The sequence below is a fragment of the Pieris rapae genome, chromosome 4 (assembly GCF_905147795.1).
Source record: "Pieris rapae chromosome 4, ilPieRapa1.1, whole genome shotgun sequence".
In the NCBI taxonomy this organism is placed as follows: domain Eukaryota; kingdom Metazoa; phylum Arthropoda; class Insecta; order Lepidoptera; family Pieridae; genus Pieris; species Pieris rapae.
The window spans coordinates 1,652,027-1,671,397 of NC_059512.1; the positions used below are offsets into that span (position 1 = coordinate 1,652,027).

Here is a 19,371-nt window from a genome sequence, read left to right on the forward strand (position 1 = left end):
GAATTGCTCGTCTAAAGATGTCAGTCAAGTAAAAACTTAAATATGAATATAATCTTTATTCGATAATTAAGTATATTCATATTTCATCATTTTATAAGTATGTAATTCGTATTTAAATATAATTTCCAAAAAACAAAATTTATAAAAATAAAAAATACCGAGCTAGGCTCGGTCATCCAGGTATTATTTATTACGAGCGATAAGTACACTGGTTGGATCTAGAATAGCGAACATGAAAACATTACAAACTGTAATGTTTTCATGCCCGGTCGCTATATTGACCCTAAGATGGGTGATATTCAGAGTCTAGACTGCGCTAAGTATGACTTCCAAGTGTCTATAACGTATTGTAGAACTGTAACCCCTTTACATATTATTACGTGCTTCGACACGTACTCTGTGACCATACAAAGAAGGCAGATTTAGAATAAATGCATCGTTTTGTTTTTATTTTGCTTGGACAGTTTAGTAAAAACTTTATTTATAACAGAAACATGATTATGAGAACATTTAACTATCGCTAGTCTGCACAACAGTGTGGGTAAATAACAATTATTCAGTACATTGTGCATATTTAAAACAATTTTTTAAGAGTTTTAGCGTTCCAACTAATCAAACACAAGTCGTATAAGATATTAAGTATGCGTGTATGATTTTGTTTATGAGTGTGTCAGTGAGTATTTGAGAATGTATTTATTTATTGAGGTTACGACATCATATGTAATTCTAAGTCTACTGATTATTTTACAAAATCTTACGTATAAAATATATGACAAGAATGGTAAACATAAATTTTACAAAAAAAAAAATTAAAAAATGCAATTAAAACATATATAAGATAAGCACACAATAAAATCACCAGAAATTGTTGGTACTTAAAGTAGAAAAAAAATCATCAGCAAAACAGAAAATTAGGTTTGAGAAAGGCACCTAACAATGCTTTCTCTAAACAGCCCACTACCGAATATATCCAGTATATCCAGCTCCGGATAAGTTGTGTTTAATCTGTTAAAATCGCGAAGAATTCGAACGAGTAGTGCCTGAACTCTTAGGTTGGTGTGTGCATAAGTAATTTGGAAAATTTAGCTGATTTTAGACCTAGGGATAATTTTAACATCCTTTAAAAGGTCACTGCTCTGGATATGATTACTTAGTAGTAGTAGCTGCATGTATATGCGTGTGCTGTGTTAGTTTTTTACAACCTCAGTCATAGCAAAATACGTAGTCATTCCGTAGATTCGAAACTAAATTTGGCTTCCATAAATGTAAGGATTGAATATTTTCGGTTTAAAGGACTTACATAAGGCAATTAAATAGTACGTCCGTCAAAGCCTGCATTAACATTGACCCATATGTTGGTAATTGGAGCGGTGTTCTGCTAATGGATCGGTAACCGGTAACATTTCATAATTTATATACTTATCGCATGAAGGTGTGATTACCTAGTAATTGAGTTTTATAATTAAATACTCCCATTTCTAGGATATAATACAATAGACTCCTACAGTATTTTCCTCGTCCCTTATTCATTAGTAAGGATAACAGCGGGATTTTCCAAATTCCGTCTGCAAAAACCAACCTAGGAGTGGGTACCTCTTACTCTAAGTCTTCGTGATTGTAAAGGATTAAACAGTACTTTTCTGAAGGCATTATCAATTTTAAAGAAAGCATTGTTCATGTATAAGTATATAAGTCATCTTGTAAGCAAATGCATATCTCACACCACGTTTTGATATTTTTTTGCTTAATAATGAGCAAAAATATATCAAAACTATATACCAATTTTGTAATTTTTTTATAACAATACAACATTTTTCTGATATTGTCATGTGTTTTAGATAAGATAGCTGTGACATATACCATAGAAGTTATGTGTAATGTAGTAGACTTCAATAAATAAATTAATAGGCTTTTTGATAGTATAAAATATCGTTACTGAGCAAACATGGCTAAACAACATCAATATATTTAAAAAACGGAAATTAAAAAATATTGATGTCTAAACGTCAGTTACACACAAAATCGTCTTTGCCTGCCAGTCAGACTATCTCGGAGATTAATTTTATCGGAGACTGTTTTTAATCGAAAAATTATTTAATTATCAACAGATTTTTGGTTCGACGGCATCACAGGAGACCGAAGAGCTGGCAGCCACCTCGGACAAAGAATTATTCGAGCTATTTAAAGCTAGCTTCCAGTATTTTTGAAAACTTGCCTAAAGGGACTCCTTTTAAAATAATATTTTATATATTAGTAATTATATTAATGTTAGTTATTATATTATTATTATTAATTATTTTTACATATTAGCCAAATACTTCAATAAAAATAATTAAAATTTTAGTTAGGGTGTGTAAGTGGGGTGTGCACATGATGCATGATTCAGCGATATGATTGATTCTCTTTTTAGCAGCAATAGCTGAAACAAATCGAGGCCTAAATAGTGGTCGTTGTATGTTCAAGCTGCGCGATACAAAACTGATTTTTTAATTAAATTATCAATGTTTAATTGGAGTTTTTAAAGTCATAGAATAAAAGAATGTTATTCTGTATAGGTTCTATTTTAAAATCTTACCAAATAGCACATTTATTAGAGTATAAATCCTTATATAACACAAGTTAATGGATCAAATCAAACTATATAACTAGTTTGGCTATAACTACTCTTACCAGAAAATTTGATTGTTTTAAAACTTTTTAATTATTTGAATGTATTATTATTATTAGTTATTTTAAAAACTTGTTCCGATTTTGCGCTATTTCACATATTTTTTCGAGTTCATTATCTATATTATATAAATATAGTATTTCCTTTTTAACAATTGTGTTACTTACATGAATAAATGATTTTTTACTTTGACTTGGGGCTGAACACTGGTTACTAAAAATAATAAAGATTTACAATTATTTTCTGAATGAAATTACTGTTCTAATTGCAAAATTCTCCGAGTTCTGGCGTGTCCCTAAAACAAATTTATCTCAAAGTGCGTCGTGACTTACTTGCATATAGGTCTTCATTGAAACCCAAATTGATAAGTTTACATTTTTTTTCTTGCTTTATAAAAAAGGTTAAGGTTTTATGTTTTATTTTTTTGTTTATATTATGTTCTAAATTTAAGTTAATAAATAAATGTATCATGAGCTGTAATGGAAATGCTACCGAAGTGAAAACAAAAGAGTTATCTAGTAAAAGTAGTTAACTTGCAACAATGACACAAATGCCACTCATCACTCAAGGGCTTGGCTGTTAACTAGTTCTTAAGTAATAAAATTAAAATGCCTTGAAAGCTTCCTAAGGCCAGAATGCTCGGTCAAGGCTATCAAATAGATGGTCTAAGAAGCTTTTGTTGACTTAAGTCCTCTTCAGATCAGCATTTTTCATCATAGTGTGCTAAATATAAATTAGCTACGTTCAGAAATCTGCATCCCTCTTTGATAAGAAATCGTAATATTTTTTTTATTAAAAATTATACTAAAGTTAAGATTAGTTGAGTGATATCTAGGGAAGGTTTTTTCTCAAAATAATTTAGAAACAAAAGCTATCTCTCGAGTGTACAGTGTTTATTTTATTTAACACTGATGCACACAGAAATATAATACAATGCACATAAAGAAAATAAAAGGAGTGGCGGCCTTTCGAGCGATTTCTTTCAGGCGACAATAACAAATAATATTTCAAAATCGGTCATATTTAAACTGGTTAATGAAGGTTTTTCCCAAGCAGATTTTACAGTGTGCTATTTTGTTTATATGTACTATAAACTTAACGAATAATAAGCATTCCTTCATAGCCTGCTATTTTTATTGGTTTAAGCCTCTGTAAGCGATTAAGATCTAATTATTAGTCCAGTATAGACAACGTGAGCCTAACGGCACTTGAAGGAAGATTTTATAATATATCTGACCCGGCAAACGTCGTTTTGCCATGTATATTATTTCAAGGAAATATTTTTTTATTTTTTCTATAAAAATTACTATCTACTTTAATAAAACATAGGGGATAGAGTGATGAAAAGGAAGGGTTGTATGTATTTTTATATACAGCATATAAAAATATATACAACCCTTCATCGTAAAAAAATAAGAACAAAAAAAGAATTGTCCAAAAAACCTATTGGGCTGGACACCCCTTATCGCTTAGGGGTTCGAAAGATAGATAGTAGCCGAATCTCAGACCTATTGAATATGCATAATAAATTTCATAAGAATCAGTCGATCCATTTTAGAGGAGTCTGGGAACTAACATACAAGTGGCACGAGAATTTTATATGTATAGATATATATAAAATTCTATAGAGTTGCTCAGACCAATAAAATCAATATATCTAGATGACCTAACAGTATTGTCTAGATAAAGGCTTTTGTTTTTAAATTATTTTGATAATAAATATTAAAGACTCTCAACTAACCTAACTGAAACATACAAACAATACAAACAAAGATAAAACTAATTATGAAGTTAAAATTACGGGCGTATCAATTTAAAAAAACAATTCTAAAATTTAAATGTATTTCCCAACTCAAAATATATTAATTAATGCGTAAATCTGTAGTGAATTTAATTTAACTTTGTTTCGTTATATCAATAAAGTTTCGTTTTGAACCTTTTGTGAAATTTGTGCCTAATTAATGAGCAAGAGCGCTTTGAAGTGATAATTTTAAAATGGTGCTTTTCTTTATCAAAGCATTTAAACCTTCGTTGGAAAGCTCGATTTTGTCTCGAGTATTATTTTATAGCGTTGCTGCATGTTTAATTTTACGCGACATTTCTATGCCACGGATTCTACTACTACTACTGTATTCGGTTTTATTGTTATATTATGTATCTCTTTTTAGGTGTACTCTTTATAATCGATATTTATACAATTGTATCATTTTCGGGTTCAGGTTGTCTCTTCAATCTCCTATCCATCACTAATGTTTCATCAGGTCAGCCTCCTGCCCGTTTGCCCCCTGTTCTATAAAAAAAATGTTTAATTGACTAAACCTTTCAAATTGAGTGCCCATGGGCGGCGGTATCACTTAACATCAGGTGAGCCTCCTGCCCGTTTGCCTCCTGTTCTATAAAAAAATATGTTTTAAAAAAGTGTGTCTTGGCAGTTCTTCCAGTTCGTTTTACACTTGGAAGGGAGTACAGGAAACTCCCCTTATAAACCCCTACTCTTGTAACCGTATTTTCTTATTACGCGATTTCAGTCCGTATAACACTAATATTCCCCCAAATAACGCGGGGATTGCCCGTTTTATATTTATATGATTTGCACGCACATGTTTGTTAATATACAAATGTGAATCATTTACATAAGGCGGTATAAAGTTCAAACAGAACTTGCCAGAATAACGCGTTTTCCATAACGCGGAACCTATTTAGAGTGTTATAAGTGGGATTATATGTAAATTTTAAATAATATTTATTCTTATTTGTTACTGTTACTAAAGTGTAGATAATACTAATTTTCTTACAAATATTGCAAATGGCAACGTCTGCAACTAAATTTATCATTGTATTAGCCACATATTTATATATATATACAGGTTTTAAAACTAGTGAAATGAATGCAATGAAATGAAAGTTTATTGTCGGGCAGTGCAGCCCGTCAGAGTCAATCAATGGCCGATAAGACTAATGGAATTGGATGTTTTTATTCATGTACCTGCTCTTAAACGCGGTTTTACTCATAAAATTATAAAATTAAATATACCGCCTTAGGTCTGGCCGTCACATTTCTGTAACCGTTTTATGATCATACTTCAATGTAAAAGGCAAGTAGGTGATTAGCCTTCTATGCCTGTACGCCGTCGACTTTTTGGGTCGGCCAGCCCGTTTTCTGACTATTTTTCTTTACTATTAAGGCGATAGGTAAATGAGTACATAGAAAGAAAGTCCATAAGTTCACAGGGATCGAACTTGCGACCTCAGGGATCAGATTCGCATGCAGCCTAAGGCCAATAGTGCTCTCATTTAATACATTATATATACTTAATTACATTGATCTTATTATGATTGAAAACATATAGATTTTAATCTACTCTTTGTGGCTTGGCGTGTTTTGAGGTTAAATATACATAATGATTACATACAAATTACAAACATTGAGTTCCTTATCTTTGTATATTACTACATATAACCAAATTTAAAAAATTAACAATCTAGTCACGTATGTGGAACCTTCCTATTAAACTTCAGATATTCGGGTTTCCAACTCACATGTTTGTCGCTTTATGTTTATCTCAAACATATATGAATTTTTCGTTCAGAATATGCAGATTTTGCAGACATTTTGTTAACAAGCTATAATGTACTAGTGGACCCGATGGACGTTGTACTGGTTCTTTTGATTTTATTTGATTTGATAAGAAAGAACCGACTGCAGCTCCATATGCAGGGCTAATTTGTGGCACAAATTATCCCGGCATCCTACCGAAACACGTACAAAATTGATTCAAACCGTTCCAGCCGTTTAAGATGCGTTCACTGACATACACATACAGTAGAGTTATATATATAAAGATATAATGGATTGTATACTAACGTTTTCTTTATATAAGCGAACTTCTTGAAAGTTCAAATGAATGCTGGACTTATAAAAGTGTCTAGATTGATTGCTCTTGGGAGGAAATCGGGTATTCCGGAGTTCTAAAAGTGGAATAATATTCCTTGGTATACTTTATGTAGAACATTATATGTTACTTTACTATATTTTTAATGTTCTGTATCTTTAACAGGGTCGTTTTAAAGAAAACACTTTTTACCGGATTGAAACTATGTATTAATGTAAACTTATAATTAATTAACATAATTTTAAATTTATCCGACGTTTCGCGTTGCTTTACAGCGTGCGTGGTTACGTGGTCTTTAAATATGTAAAAGCTATGTTAAAAAAAGACAATACTAGGGTCATTTTAATCATCAAAACGATTATCTGCCTCCATCTCATTAATGGCTAATAATTGTAATATTCTAATAACAAACATCTATTACATTTATAAATGTATATGTAAATATCTTTTCTTACACTCCTTTAATATATATCTCTATAAGAATTGATTTTTTATTTTATAGATTATTTTCCATTCCTTAATTCCGTTCCATCTGATTTTTTTTTTACCCGTTTCCCTGTTTTCACCCTGGGCCACAATGCACAAACCGTGCGTGCCATAAATTAAAAAAAAAACAATCAATAGAATATTCTTCAGAATTTTGCCAAACATTTATAGATATTGTGGTATATACGTTATAGTCAGCCTGTGACCACAAACTGTCGAATGTTTTAAGTTCTGACACAGACATATTGCATACCTCGACGACCAAAAATTACGTGTATTTATAGATTCTAATTTTTGCAAATAATCTACAAGATAAAAGTCTTTGATGCCTATATACTACCGTGCCAGATATACGCATGAAACCTGGTTTCTAACTGATAAACAAATAACAAACTCTATGTATGTCAAAAAATATCGAAAGGTGTGTTCTATTTTTGAAATTGAAAAATAGAGTAAAACTAGAAGAAAGACAATGTGTGTGTAAGAAATGCGGTTTATTCTAGTAAAAGAGAAATCTTCCTCGCTATGACAAAAGAAAACGAGGAAGAGAAATAAAGAAGAATTTGAGAGCAGCTGGTCTTATGTGGCTATGTAAACCTTAACACCAAGAAGAGTACCTACTAGCTTTTAAAAGAGACCTATTTCCAAGAATAAGCTGTAAAACGTAGAAACGAAGTATAGAATTATTATTATAACTATTGAACCTACAATTTTAGGGTTGAGAACGTATCTGCTTGCTTACCATTACCACTTTTTTACACTGTTTCGTATGAATACGTAAACCTTTACCAGTTATTAACATATTTTACACATACATTGTATGAGAAAATATCATAAGAATTTATGGATTTTTATTAATATACAATTATTTGACTTTCAATCGAATTGCAAGGTTTAATTGTGATTTCATTTAATACGCTGAGATATAAAACAAAAACCAATTCCTGTTATAATTTTTTTTAATATTATCAAACTAGCAGGAGGCTCATCCGATGTTAAGTGAGCCAAAAGGCTCGTTGAGGCCGGCCTTTCTAGAATTGGTACTTTCTTTTCTAGACGTTAATACAAAATCAGTCTACAAAAATTAAAAGGCAAAAGTACTAATAGAGAAAGGATTATTATAGTTTCTGAATGCGGAATTGATATGAAAACAAAATAAAGGTATTTACATAAAAGCGATAGATATATTGTAATTTCTATGAGTGATTTTGAATTGAGACATTGTGCATTGTTTATTATCCTGATTTGTTATTTTAGGTTAAGCCTATTCTTATTTTCAGTATTTATCTGATTTGACTAGTAGACCAGTGCCGAAGCCTTCAAAAATAGTAAAAAACGAAAAAAAATTACAGTAGGATGAAACCCATTAGAAATGCAGGGGAATATGATCAAAATGAAAGGAAAAATAAATTACGGTCGATCCGAGTTCGGGAAGTGGGAGGGGGTGACTTTTAAGGGGGAAAAATTGTTTATCTTGATTTCCGGCGAAACTACCAGTCCTATGGAAAAAAGTTAAATGGCAAAGTTGTAGGTCATAAAAAGATCTACAACTTTGGTATTTACAATTTTTTCACATAACCTCAAAATTTAGGTGAAAAATTCAAAAAACCAAGTTTTTAGTTTTTTATTTATATCTTTTTTAAAAAGTTTTTTTTTTCTACGAAATTTGGTGAAAACTTACCTTATTATGTCCCAAATATACTGTAATTTATTTGATTTAAAATATTTATTTTTTCGCCTCATTTTAACTTAATATCAAAAAAGCACCCTAATTTTCAATCGAAAATTCTGACGTCAAAATTTCAGCTTTTTTCAAAAAGTTTGGGGGCTTTTTGTTCGTTGAAATATCTACTTTCTGATGGTGTAAAAAAAAATATACATTACTATAGGAAATATTATTAGAAAATGCAAAAAATTGAAAAAACCTCAAATTCGAAAATTTTCTTTTAATTATGTACAATTTTGAGGTATTTATTAAAATTTACACTTTAATTACTCAAAAAACGTAAGATTTCATGCTTCATTGATAAACGAAAAAATTGCAAATTAAAATATACTTCCATAATTAACAAACAAATAAGTTAATAAAGTTAATATTTAATAAGACATCTACAATATTTTGAAAAAGTTGTAGAATCTTCTGTAAATAATATTTGTAGATGCCTATTTATTGCTGTTTTAAGATAATTTATATACCTGAGTGACCTTCGGTGAATTTTAGCCCAGTGTAAGTTATTTCATTGAGAAGTGGGGATGGACCTAGGAGGGTCTGGGCCTTACTGCTATCTGCTATTTCGTAGCAGCTGTAAAAACCGTTAGCCAGTATTCGAGATACAGAGTAGTGTACAACATCGTTTTTAAAAATACACCTGCAGGCTGAGTTACTCTAAGTGATTTGCGAGAAATTTACTTTATTCAAAGAAAAATTCAAAATTCACCGAAGGTCACTCAGGTATATAAATTATCTTAAAACAGCAATAAATAGGCATCTACAAATATTATTTACAGAAGATTCTACAACTTTTTCAAAATATTGTAGATGTCTTATTAAATATTAACTTTATTAACTTATTTGTTTGTTAATTATAGAAGTATATTTTAATTTGCAATTTTTTCGTTTATCAATGAAGCATGAAATCTTACGTTTTTTGAGTAATTAAAGTGTAAATTTTAATAAATACCTCAAAATTGTACATAATTAAAAGAAAATTTTCGAATTTGAGGTTTTTTCAATTTTTTGCATTTTCTAATAATATTTCCTATAGTAATGTATATTTTTTTTTACACCATCAGAAAGTAGATATTTCAACGAACAAAAAGCCCCCAAACTTTTTGAAAAAAGCTGAAATTTTGACGTCAGAATTTTCGATTGAAAATTAGGGTGCTTTTTTGATATTAAGTTAAAATGAGGCGAAAAAATAAATATTTTAAATCAAATAAATTACAGTATATTTGGGACATAATAAGGTAAGTTTTCACCAAATTTCGTAGAAAAAAAAAACTTTTTAAAAAAGATATAAATAAAAAACTAAAAACTTGGTTTTTTGAATTTTTCACCTAAATTTTGAGGTTATGTGAAAAAATTTGAAAATACCAAAGTTGTAGATCTTTTTATGACCTACAACTTTGCCATGTAACTTTTTTCCATAGGACTGGTAGTTTCGCCGGAAATCAAGATAAACAATTTTTCCCCCTTAAAAGTCACCCCCCTCCCACTTCCCGAACTCGGATCGACCGTAATTTATTTTTCCTTTCATTTTGATCATATTCCCCTGCATTTCTAATGGGTTTCATCCTACTGTAATTTTTTTTGGTTTCAAAAATTATCGACACTGGTCTATAGTAACATTGACGGTTTAAAAAATAATATAAAGTAACGTAAATGCTCATTCCTATTGAATACTGGAGCATTTCAAAAATGAAATATAAATTTTCTTTAGAAAGCTAGTTTAATTTGATTCAGTCTATTCAATATTTTCCATAATTTTTAGCGTTAAATTCCTGTGCTTATAAGTTTTTGATTTTTAATTAATGTAATTTAAAATAAATCAAATATCGAGTGAACATATTTATTAAGGATATAAAGCCTAGGGGTGTGGCCGTGAAAGTCGATGATAAAAGCCTCCAACCTGTGGAGCCTTGAGCCCCTGAGTAGGCGAGCGCACCTGTTGGCTATTACGTCCTTAAACTCATTAAATGTTTTACTTATATCTACATACTTACCCTTCGCATAACACGAAGAGAAAACGACGATGTTTTCATATTTATTTTTTTTAATTATCACACACTTTATAAATAAAACGCGGCGGCTCGCAGTGCCTTTTTTAGTGCAGAATAGTGCAAATATACATATAAAATATAATGTATTTTTTTTTATTATTAATTAGTTTTGTGTTTTGGAAACGAAGCGGGCGATTCTCAGGACGGCATAAACGCAACTAATATTTCGCCCTATGCCGGCGGGGTGAAAAGGATAAACGTCCGACCGTCCAAACTGTCGTATGTACAACGCTGCCAATGTAAAATCTTCTCTATGTCTACCATTTAAAGGTCACTTTCGATTGTGTGTCAACCAGAGCCTTTAAAGGATATTTCTTCCCTCTCGTTCCCGCATGAACGGGGTTGGACAAAACATAGATACAGGATGAATTGAATTTATTCCTGTGCTGAAGAACGTCTAGCCTTGTAAAGAGCGGAATTTTCCTCGCTATTGCATCCATTACTCGTTTGAAACGGGATTTATTGAGGCTTGAACAAAGAAAATGGCATTGGATAATGAATGCTATGTCAGTATATAGTGCAAAGGTCAGTATTTGCCATTGACTACAAAGCTCTGTGGCACAAGGTTTTCGTCGTTAGAGGAAGAGTTTAAAGCTAAACTTTCTTAATGATGTACAATTTAAATAACGATAATGTTTATTGCAGCAATTTTATATTATTTAAGAATATTGAATTTATTACTTTTCTGATTAAATATTTGTTTGGTATAAAGTCTACATGTAACCTGTATATTTTATATGTAATTATTTTATTTATTTTTGAATGTTTTTATCATTTAATTGTTACCTTATAAAATTAAGTATACTTATTAAGGGTACTTTTTTAATATTAAACCTAAATTAAATTCTTTCTGCTATATTTGAGTTAATTCTACCTTAATTACCCACCTACCTATGTCTTTCTTGATGTTTATAAGTTAAAACACAAAAAAGGAAATACTTAAAGATATTTCAGTACTAATATTGCTATTAAACTTTAATTGGTAATGGAAGAGTAAAATCGGGCGAAATTAAGGGTTATATTTTATACTTCTAATACCAAATCATAATAAAAAATACTTTGTTCAGAGGCTAAAAAAGAAATTGGCATGTGCAAATGTATCACTTGGGTTAAAATAAATTACGATATTCACCAGCCAAGTGGATATGAGAATTGTCTAGATTTATAATTACATATTTTTTTATTTACGTGTTTAGAGCATCTATCAGGTCGGCTTAGGTATTAATGAGAATTTAGATGTTTGCTTCCACTAGATTCGTAATCACTTTGTCCAATAGAACAGTGGAGCCTGATTGAAGTCTAGCATTCAATAGCTTCTTTTTTATTCAATCAGCACATGTTTCACTATTAATGTCCGTAAAACAAGAATGATTACTAGTAATTAAAATCTTCTGAAGCGAATACGACTGGAAATGAGATGCAAATGTTTGATGGGTAATTTCTTTCTCGTTCTTGTTTGCCGAATCGAAAAGTTAGAATCAGAGAGATGGAAGTTTATATTTATATTGACTTGGTTTAATGACCTATAAACCCTAGATGGGCCGGACGCCCCACAGCGAGTCTTCATCGCGTTCGGTCTCAGGCCTCGTAATTCACCTTGATCCATGTCCTTCCGTTCTTCGCCTCATCTCTAATTGTCGACGCCAGGGCTTGGGACACTAATGCTTATAGAAACCGGTTAAATTGATCTTATTCTTATTACTGAGGTTAGTACTTAAAGGTTCGCCACACGTTTGTAAATCCTCAGTCCTTGGATACGTTCTGAAAAACCAATTAAGTAGTAAAAAGAGGAGATTAGTCTCAGATTCCAGCAAAGCTCGCTCGAAACAAGCTGCCCGCTGAATTATTTGTGATACAATGCCGCGAAGGATTCTTTAAGAAAGTAGTGTACTAATTCTTAAAAGGCACTTGCGTACAATCTGACAGTGTGATTGTCCATCGGCAGATTTACTGTTTAGCTGTTCTATAAAAAAACATAAAAAGGAGTTCTAAACTACAAGTTCTAAATTTCCGTAAAATCTAACAAGAATTTCTGTGGGTACCATGTACCTACTTAAACGAATGGAAGTTTAAAAAAATATATTTTTATACGAAAAAAGAAAACTACACTATGACAGAATGATCCACCTCCTTTTTGTATGTTACACAAGGCAAATAGCTCAGGCGGCTCATCTGATGATAAGTGATATCACCGCCCATGGACACTCACACTGCCAGAAGGCTCGCAAGCGAGCTGCCGGCCTTTTAAGGCCTCTTTTCTTGAAGGCCCCGAATTGGTATGAAAATACTTCAGTGGGCAGCCGGTGCCACATAGTGGAATAAAACAGATAAAATGGGTACTAAACGAACCGTTAAATGATGTCTTTTTAAATCTGTAGAAGTTAAAAAATGTCTTTTTTGAGGAAATATAAAGTTACACTATCATTTGCATAACCATAGTCGAAAATTGATATTTGTAGAAACTACATAAAGCTGAAAGTTTGTACGACTTTCCTCGGTTTATTTCGCCCGAAATGAAGGGTATTCGGAATTGAAGAGAAACTTTGTGAGACGGAAAGTTATTTTTTTTATGGAAAATTACCGGCGTAATATTTTTTTTAAATATTAGATCAAATATTAGGGTTGCTGCATGGCTACTATTATAATATAATATAAAACTTGTAAAAAGCCATGTCAAATATATACAATATCATACAAATATCCGGATTTGACTTGAGCCTTCAAGAAAGAAGCGTTCCATATTTTTAAGGGCTGGCAACACACCGGTAAGTTACTGGCGTTGCAGATGTTGATGCCTGCAACTCGCTTTCCTCCTGTCTCATAAGAAAATGTCTCGCAAGGTCTTCGTAATATGACATTACATAAATCTTTTAAAAATACTTGATACAATGATTATATTATATATTTAGTTCTATTCTAATTAATATATTTCAACTCTCTAATCTAAATTATTTTACGCAATTGTTCTACGTACCAGTATGCTACCGGAAATATGAAAAAAAATTAACAAATAATTTCTTGTTGGTATTCGTTAGCATTATATCTTTCATATAAAAATAACACGAATTGTATCAATGTAATGCATTTTAAATCAACGAAACTGCAGTGCCTTCTACGATTTCTGTACATTTAAAAATTGCTACGCCGTAGCATCGTAGCGCTCATCAACATACAAAGGATAATTTGCATTATTTACCATTCACATAAGATATGTTAGATGTTTTCATATCATTTATTCGAAGCGAAGTATTGGCAAGTTTGCGTATACAAATGTTTGATATTGCGGTTATCCTAAATAGTGTATGTCACGATATCCAACTATAAAGCATAGCCGTCTTTTCGTAACAAATTCTTTTAGTGTAACTCCATGAATGCTCTATGTCAGAAACTATTTTCTATTATTATTTATTATCAATTGTCTAGATTAAACAATTTCTTTATATACATATTTATATGTCGCAGTTAACTAGCCTAATTAGCCGTTCAATTAACAGCCTAGCCGTTTAACTAACGGCCTGAAAGGTATTCAGCCAGTTGATTAAGCAGCTAGGCAAATGACTTGGACCAAGAAGAATAAACTTGGCGATTAAAAAAATTGGCGGAGAGTTTACTGCAATTGAATTGTTTAATGGAAATTGAATTCGTTTTTACAACAAACTGCCAAGCGAAATTAGGGAATTTTTACTAAACTAATAAATAAAGGTTTTTATAAATATGACGAATATTTAAATTATCCTAATCCTTGGAATTGTCTTGCTCTAGCTCAAACAATTTGTATCAAACTTAAGTTCTTCTTGCCTTTTTGAACTGGTGGTAAATGTAAAATTAGAATTAATTTAAGTTTTCTGACGTTCATAAGTTTACTTATATGAATAAAGTTATTTTGACTATGACTTCACCTTAACTGTTTAGTGGGTAGTAATCAATATTGTCAAATTACACATGAAAGGGCATTATATTACAATATCATTAAGTTCAGTAATTGCGTATGAAATAAGATCCTTGTAACAAATACGAAGAAATAAATTATCATCGTACATTGTCATTATTTCGGTACAAAAGTGAGCTCGATAAATAGTAGTAAATGTGGTATCACAATATGCTCATTACTCCAGTTGTTCGCGCGCAAAATATCAATATTATCAGGCAACGTATAAGGTATTATATCTTACTTTTCGCTCAGTTGATAACTGAGATTTTGCTTGTAAAAATACTATTATTAAACCGCGTCTCCTCCAATTTAAAATTAGTTTAAATTTTACGATCACTAAACACGGTATAGTTAGCTGAGTTTCATCGGACGTTAAGGCAGAAGATAAATTACCATCCGTATCACCTTAAAGTCCGTCATTCTACATCTGAGCATAATCTAAGGCAGTTATTACTGCGTACCGTCACTATGCGGAACCAGCTGCCCACTGAAGTATTTTCGAACCAATTCGACTTGGGGTCCTTCAAGAAAAGATTGTACCAATACTTTAAAGGCTGGAATCGCCTTCTAACAGTGTCCATGGGCGGCCGTATCATTTAACATACATAACAACAGGTGAGCGTCCTGCCCGTATGCCTCTTTAGACATAAAAACTTTATATATTTTTTTAATATTTCTGGTTTAAAAAAAATAATATTCAATTAAATATTTATCAGAAATATTTAGAGACACTTTTACATAGATTTAATTTAGCTTAAAAATCGAATTTGATTCAAAAAGATTGCGAAAATTACAGCAAATAATTTATTTCACTGGGAGCGTGAATGTACAATGACTTTTAGCTGCCCCTTTGAGACTTAAACCTGTCGTTTACTTATCAGGAATTAAATTTCGTGTACCTAACAACAAGCTCCGATGTAAGGATAAGATTATAATAGATAGTCACATTACAATATATTCATAGTAAAATAGTATATTGGCAAAGTGGCAAAGTCACCTTGAAGCGTAGTTTACAATGAAATATATTTGCAATTATTCGCGGAACGCCTTAGCTATTAGGTCATCTATTTTCATCCACTGGGAATACTATCACGCTACCCTATTGAAATAAATATGGCCGTTCATTTCTTAGTAATTTGCAATTTATATAACTCCCGGCGCGGCGGTTTGAAATTATATTATGATAATTATAATTTAATTTTATACGCTTAAGAATTAAGAAGACGATAAATTTTCCTATTTATTCTCATTTCCGCTACTTACGAGCTTTTGGTATATAGTACAAGATAAAAAATATAAGAGGCGCTCATTTGGAAAATTATATGATTTAACAATTTTTTTTTCTATTATTCATAAAAAACTCATGAAAAACACAATTTTATAAGCTTTGTCCTTTACGCGATGACATATTATTATATACTATTTTACATACAATTGGGGGATTCGATAGACTTTATCCTGTACACACGTTTTACATACATAAAAGTACTAATAATGTAAATCATTCTCGACTATAGTTGAAGACACAAAAAAATTCATCAAAATCGTTCCAGCTGTTTAGGAGTTTAATTGCGTTTAATACTTACAATATACCAGCTTATTACAGTAATACCCCGACTTACGCTACCTCGACTTACGCGAATTCGGAGTTACGCGATTTTTTTTCTCGTCTATTCGTTTTTTGTTTGAACGCCGCTCAGTTAAAGTCAAGCGGCGGCGTTTGTTTCTGACTCCCCCCGCCCGCATTATTATTCGTTTAGTTTACAACAGGCACAGAAGTGTAGTGATGTAAACTGTGTAGGATAGTGATGATGTTCAAGAGCTTGTGGATTCACACAATGAGGAGGTCACAAATGATGAGCTCATATCAATGCGTGAACAAGAGGAAGAAATTGATAATCATGATTCTTTGGATCCAGTTCAATTGGAAGATCAAATGACAGTTGGAAACTTGACAGAAGCCCTCAGTTTGATTGAAAAAGGGTTAACAATTTTGGAAAGCATAGACTCCAATGAAGAGCGCATTTTTGTTACAAAACATGGAATTAAAAATTACTAGGATGCTGCGAGGAGATATACTGGAGAAGAAAACGACTTTGTAATTACAATTTATGAAACCTTCTACATCAAACTAACTTCGGATTGCGTTTGTACACTCTATTAATAGTTTGTCATATTATCTAGAATATCTCATTCTCTCTCGAATATCTAATTATTTCCTAAATTATTGTTTTATTTAGTCTCCAGTCCCAATTAAACATACTTTGTATGTCTTTATATGCAAATTTGTACCCCGACTTACGCGAATTCGACTTACGCGGATAGCGCTCAGTCCCACCTATCGCGTAAGTCCGGGGTATTACTGTATTTATTTATAAATAAATAACCTAGTTACCGACTGCAGTGCTATCTTCCGGGCTGATTTGTGAATATAAACCATCCAGGTCGGCAACCAAACCAAAAATTCATTCATATCAGTCCAGCCATTTAAAAGGAGTTTAGTGACGGACGTGTATATTATGTACGGTAGAATTATATACAATATATATAAAGATAATAAAAGAGACTATTTTTATTTATTTAAGGCAAGCAATTTATAATATCTTTATCCTTATTATATTATATCCCCAAGCAGGCGCTTGATTGGAACCCAATAACAAACCTGGCGTCTAACAATTGCAGATATGGCAAAGAGAAAAAAGATTGGAAACTTGAAAACTTGGAGCGTAGTCAAATACGATGTGAAAGACTGAACGCGATGGAGACTCAGTGTGGACGTCCGCGGCCCCATTTAGGGGTTATAGGACATTAAGTCTGTAACTCATATCATATGTTTAAATGCCTTACGGCGTGGACAATCACTTCGTTATAATAACGTTAAGTTTCTAAAGCGAGGTTACGTGTTGAAGAGTGTAAGTTCTTAAAATGCTCGTTTTTTAACTGACCTCAAATAGTAGGTTATCAGTTTGACCTGTTTGTATGTTAGGGATCAGATAATATGTGAGTATAATCTATTCCAAGTATGATAGTTAGCGTAAATGATTGAGAAAATTTTAGCAAATATAACATAATATTTACCACAATTTTCTCGGAAAATCATATCAAAATCATGTTTTTGATGAATCAGGTGTCTTACGGACGTGAGTAATTGACGTTATTGTCAACGCTGGTCATAGAAGACCGCATGTTGCACAAACGTCTCCTTGACAATCTACGGTGGCCGTTAAGAAAATCCTGATTTGAGGCATGATTTCAGAACTTTGAGTTTCAGAATGGAAATCAAAGATATCACTTTACCTCACCTATAAAAACTGCTTCAAAACCTGTTTCAGTCATTTGCTGTCTATTTCCTATTATATACAAATTTACTAATGCAACATTGGCCTAGAGGATTCAGAAAACATTTGGAGGGAACCGGCTTGGCTTAGAAACAAAAATTCGATGGCGTATCTAAGACGCAGGCACGATCACCTACTTGTGATTAGATTGACCAATAATACAGTAACCTATTAAATTTATTTTTATTTTTTGTATAAAAATCTAAATGAAATGTAATAGTTAAAGTAAGAGTCGTGACACTCCCAGAAGGCAGGCAAATATATTAACACGCTAAAATTCGTGTTAGTAATTACTGTGTTGCGAAGCGTAACATGATGTAAACAGTTGATAATTAAGGCTAAAATTTAATAAAAGGTAAAGTCGGCTTTTAAAGGCTAATCAGTTAATTTTATATGTGGTTCTTTGCACACAATAATCTTCCAATAAAAGATAAAAAGTGTATTAAGTACAAGTACGAACGAAAGGAGACTATCTTCAAAGTCTTGTAAATAAATCCTTCTGAGTCTTCTTTATAAAATTTGTTTTTTTATGTGCCTTTATGAGACAAAGGAGCAGGAGGCTCACCTGATGTTAAATAATAAATGCCACCATGAACTCTCACATTGCCACAAGGCTCGCAAGTGCGTTGCCGGCCTTTTTGCTGTAAATATTATACAAAAACTGTAAAGCTGTAAACTATAGATCTATCCCCATTTTGATTTAAAATCTGGCCCGTATCACTCGATATTTTTCCCCAATTATAAAATTTAATAGGCAATCAACTGCTTACGATCGATTCTGTCAACGTCTCTAAAATAAATCGCGCATTTTCTTAATTTATGCCGCAACGTGAGTACGAACTTTATACTAGATAATATTTTAAGTATTAAATGAAATACAGTGGTAATGAGTATTATCTTTTACTTTACGCTTGTCTTATGTATAGAACAGATGATTTCTTCAATAACGTTTTAGTTAAGATTTTAAATGCGTCATTCATTCCAACGATTAAATATCTTCGTTTAAAAGCCTTAAATAACTAGTCAATCTTTTGTCCTTTTCACTTTGCTGTCTTTTTAAATGGAACTGTTTTATTGATATTTTTTCTTTAAAGTCAAATAGATATCTTACTAACGATGGTGAAAATCAAACTAGAACAATATGTAAATAAAGCTATCTTCTCGGAGTCCGTCATAATTGCACGTACGCCGCATAATGTCCTGTCTTCGGCAAGCTTCTGTGGTTGGGTGAAGGTAATACCTGAACGCCATATATAATATAAAAATAATATCATA

At 31.7% G+C, this 19,371-nt stretch overlaps 1 protein-coding gene across 1 annotated transcript in view; it reads right to left on the reverse strand.

The window, feature by feature from the left end:
* Nucleotides 1-10,904, reverse strand: part of LOC111004123 (calmodulin-A) — a 133,389-nt gene extending 122,485 nt beyond the window's left edge. The window contains exon 1 of the mRNA XM_045627914.1: nucleotides 10,771-10,904. Within this exon, the coding sequence (XP_045483870.1) occupies nucleotides 10,771-10,809 (39 nt within the window). The 5' untranslated portion in view covers nucleotides 10,810-10,904. The remainder of the gene's footprint in view (nucleotides 1-10,770) is intronic.
* Nucleotides 10,905-19,371: the final 8,467 nt, after the last annotated feature.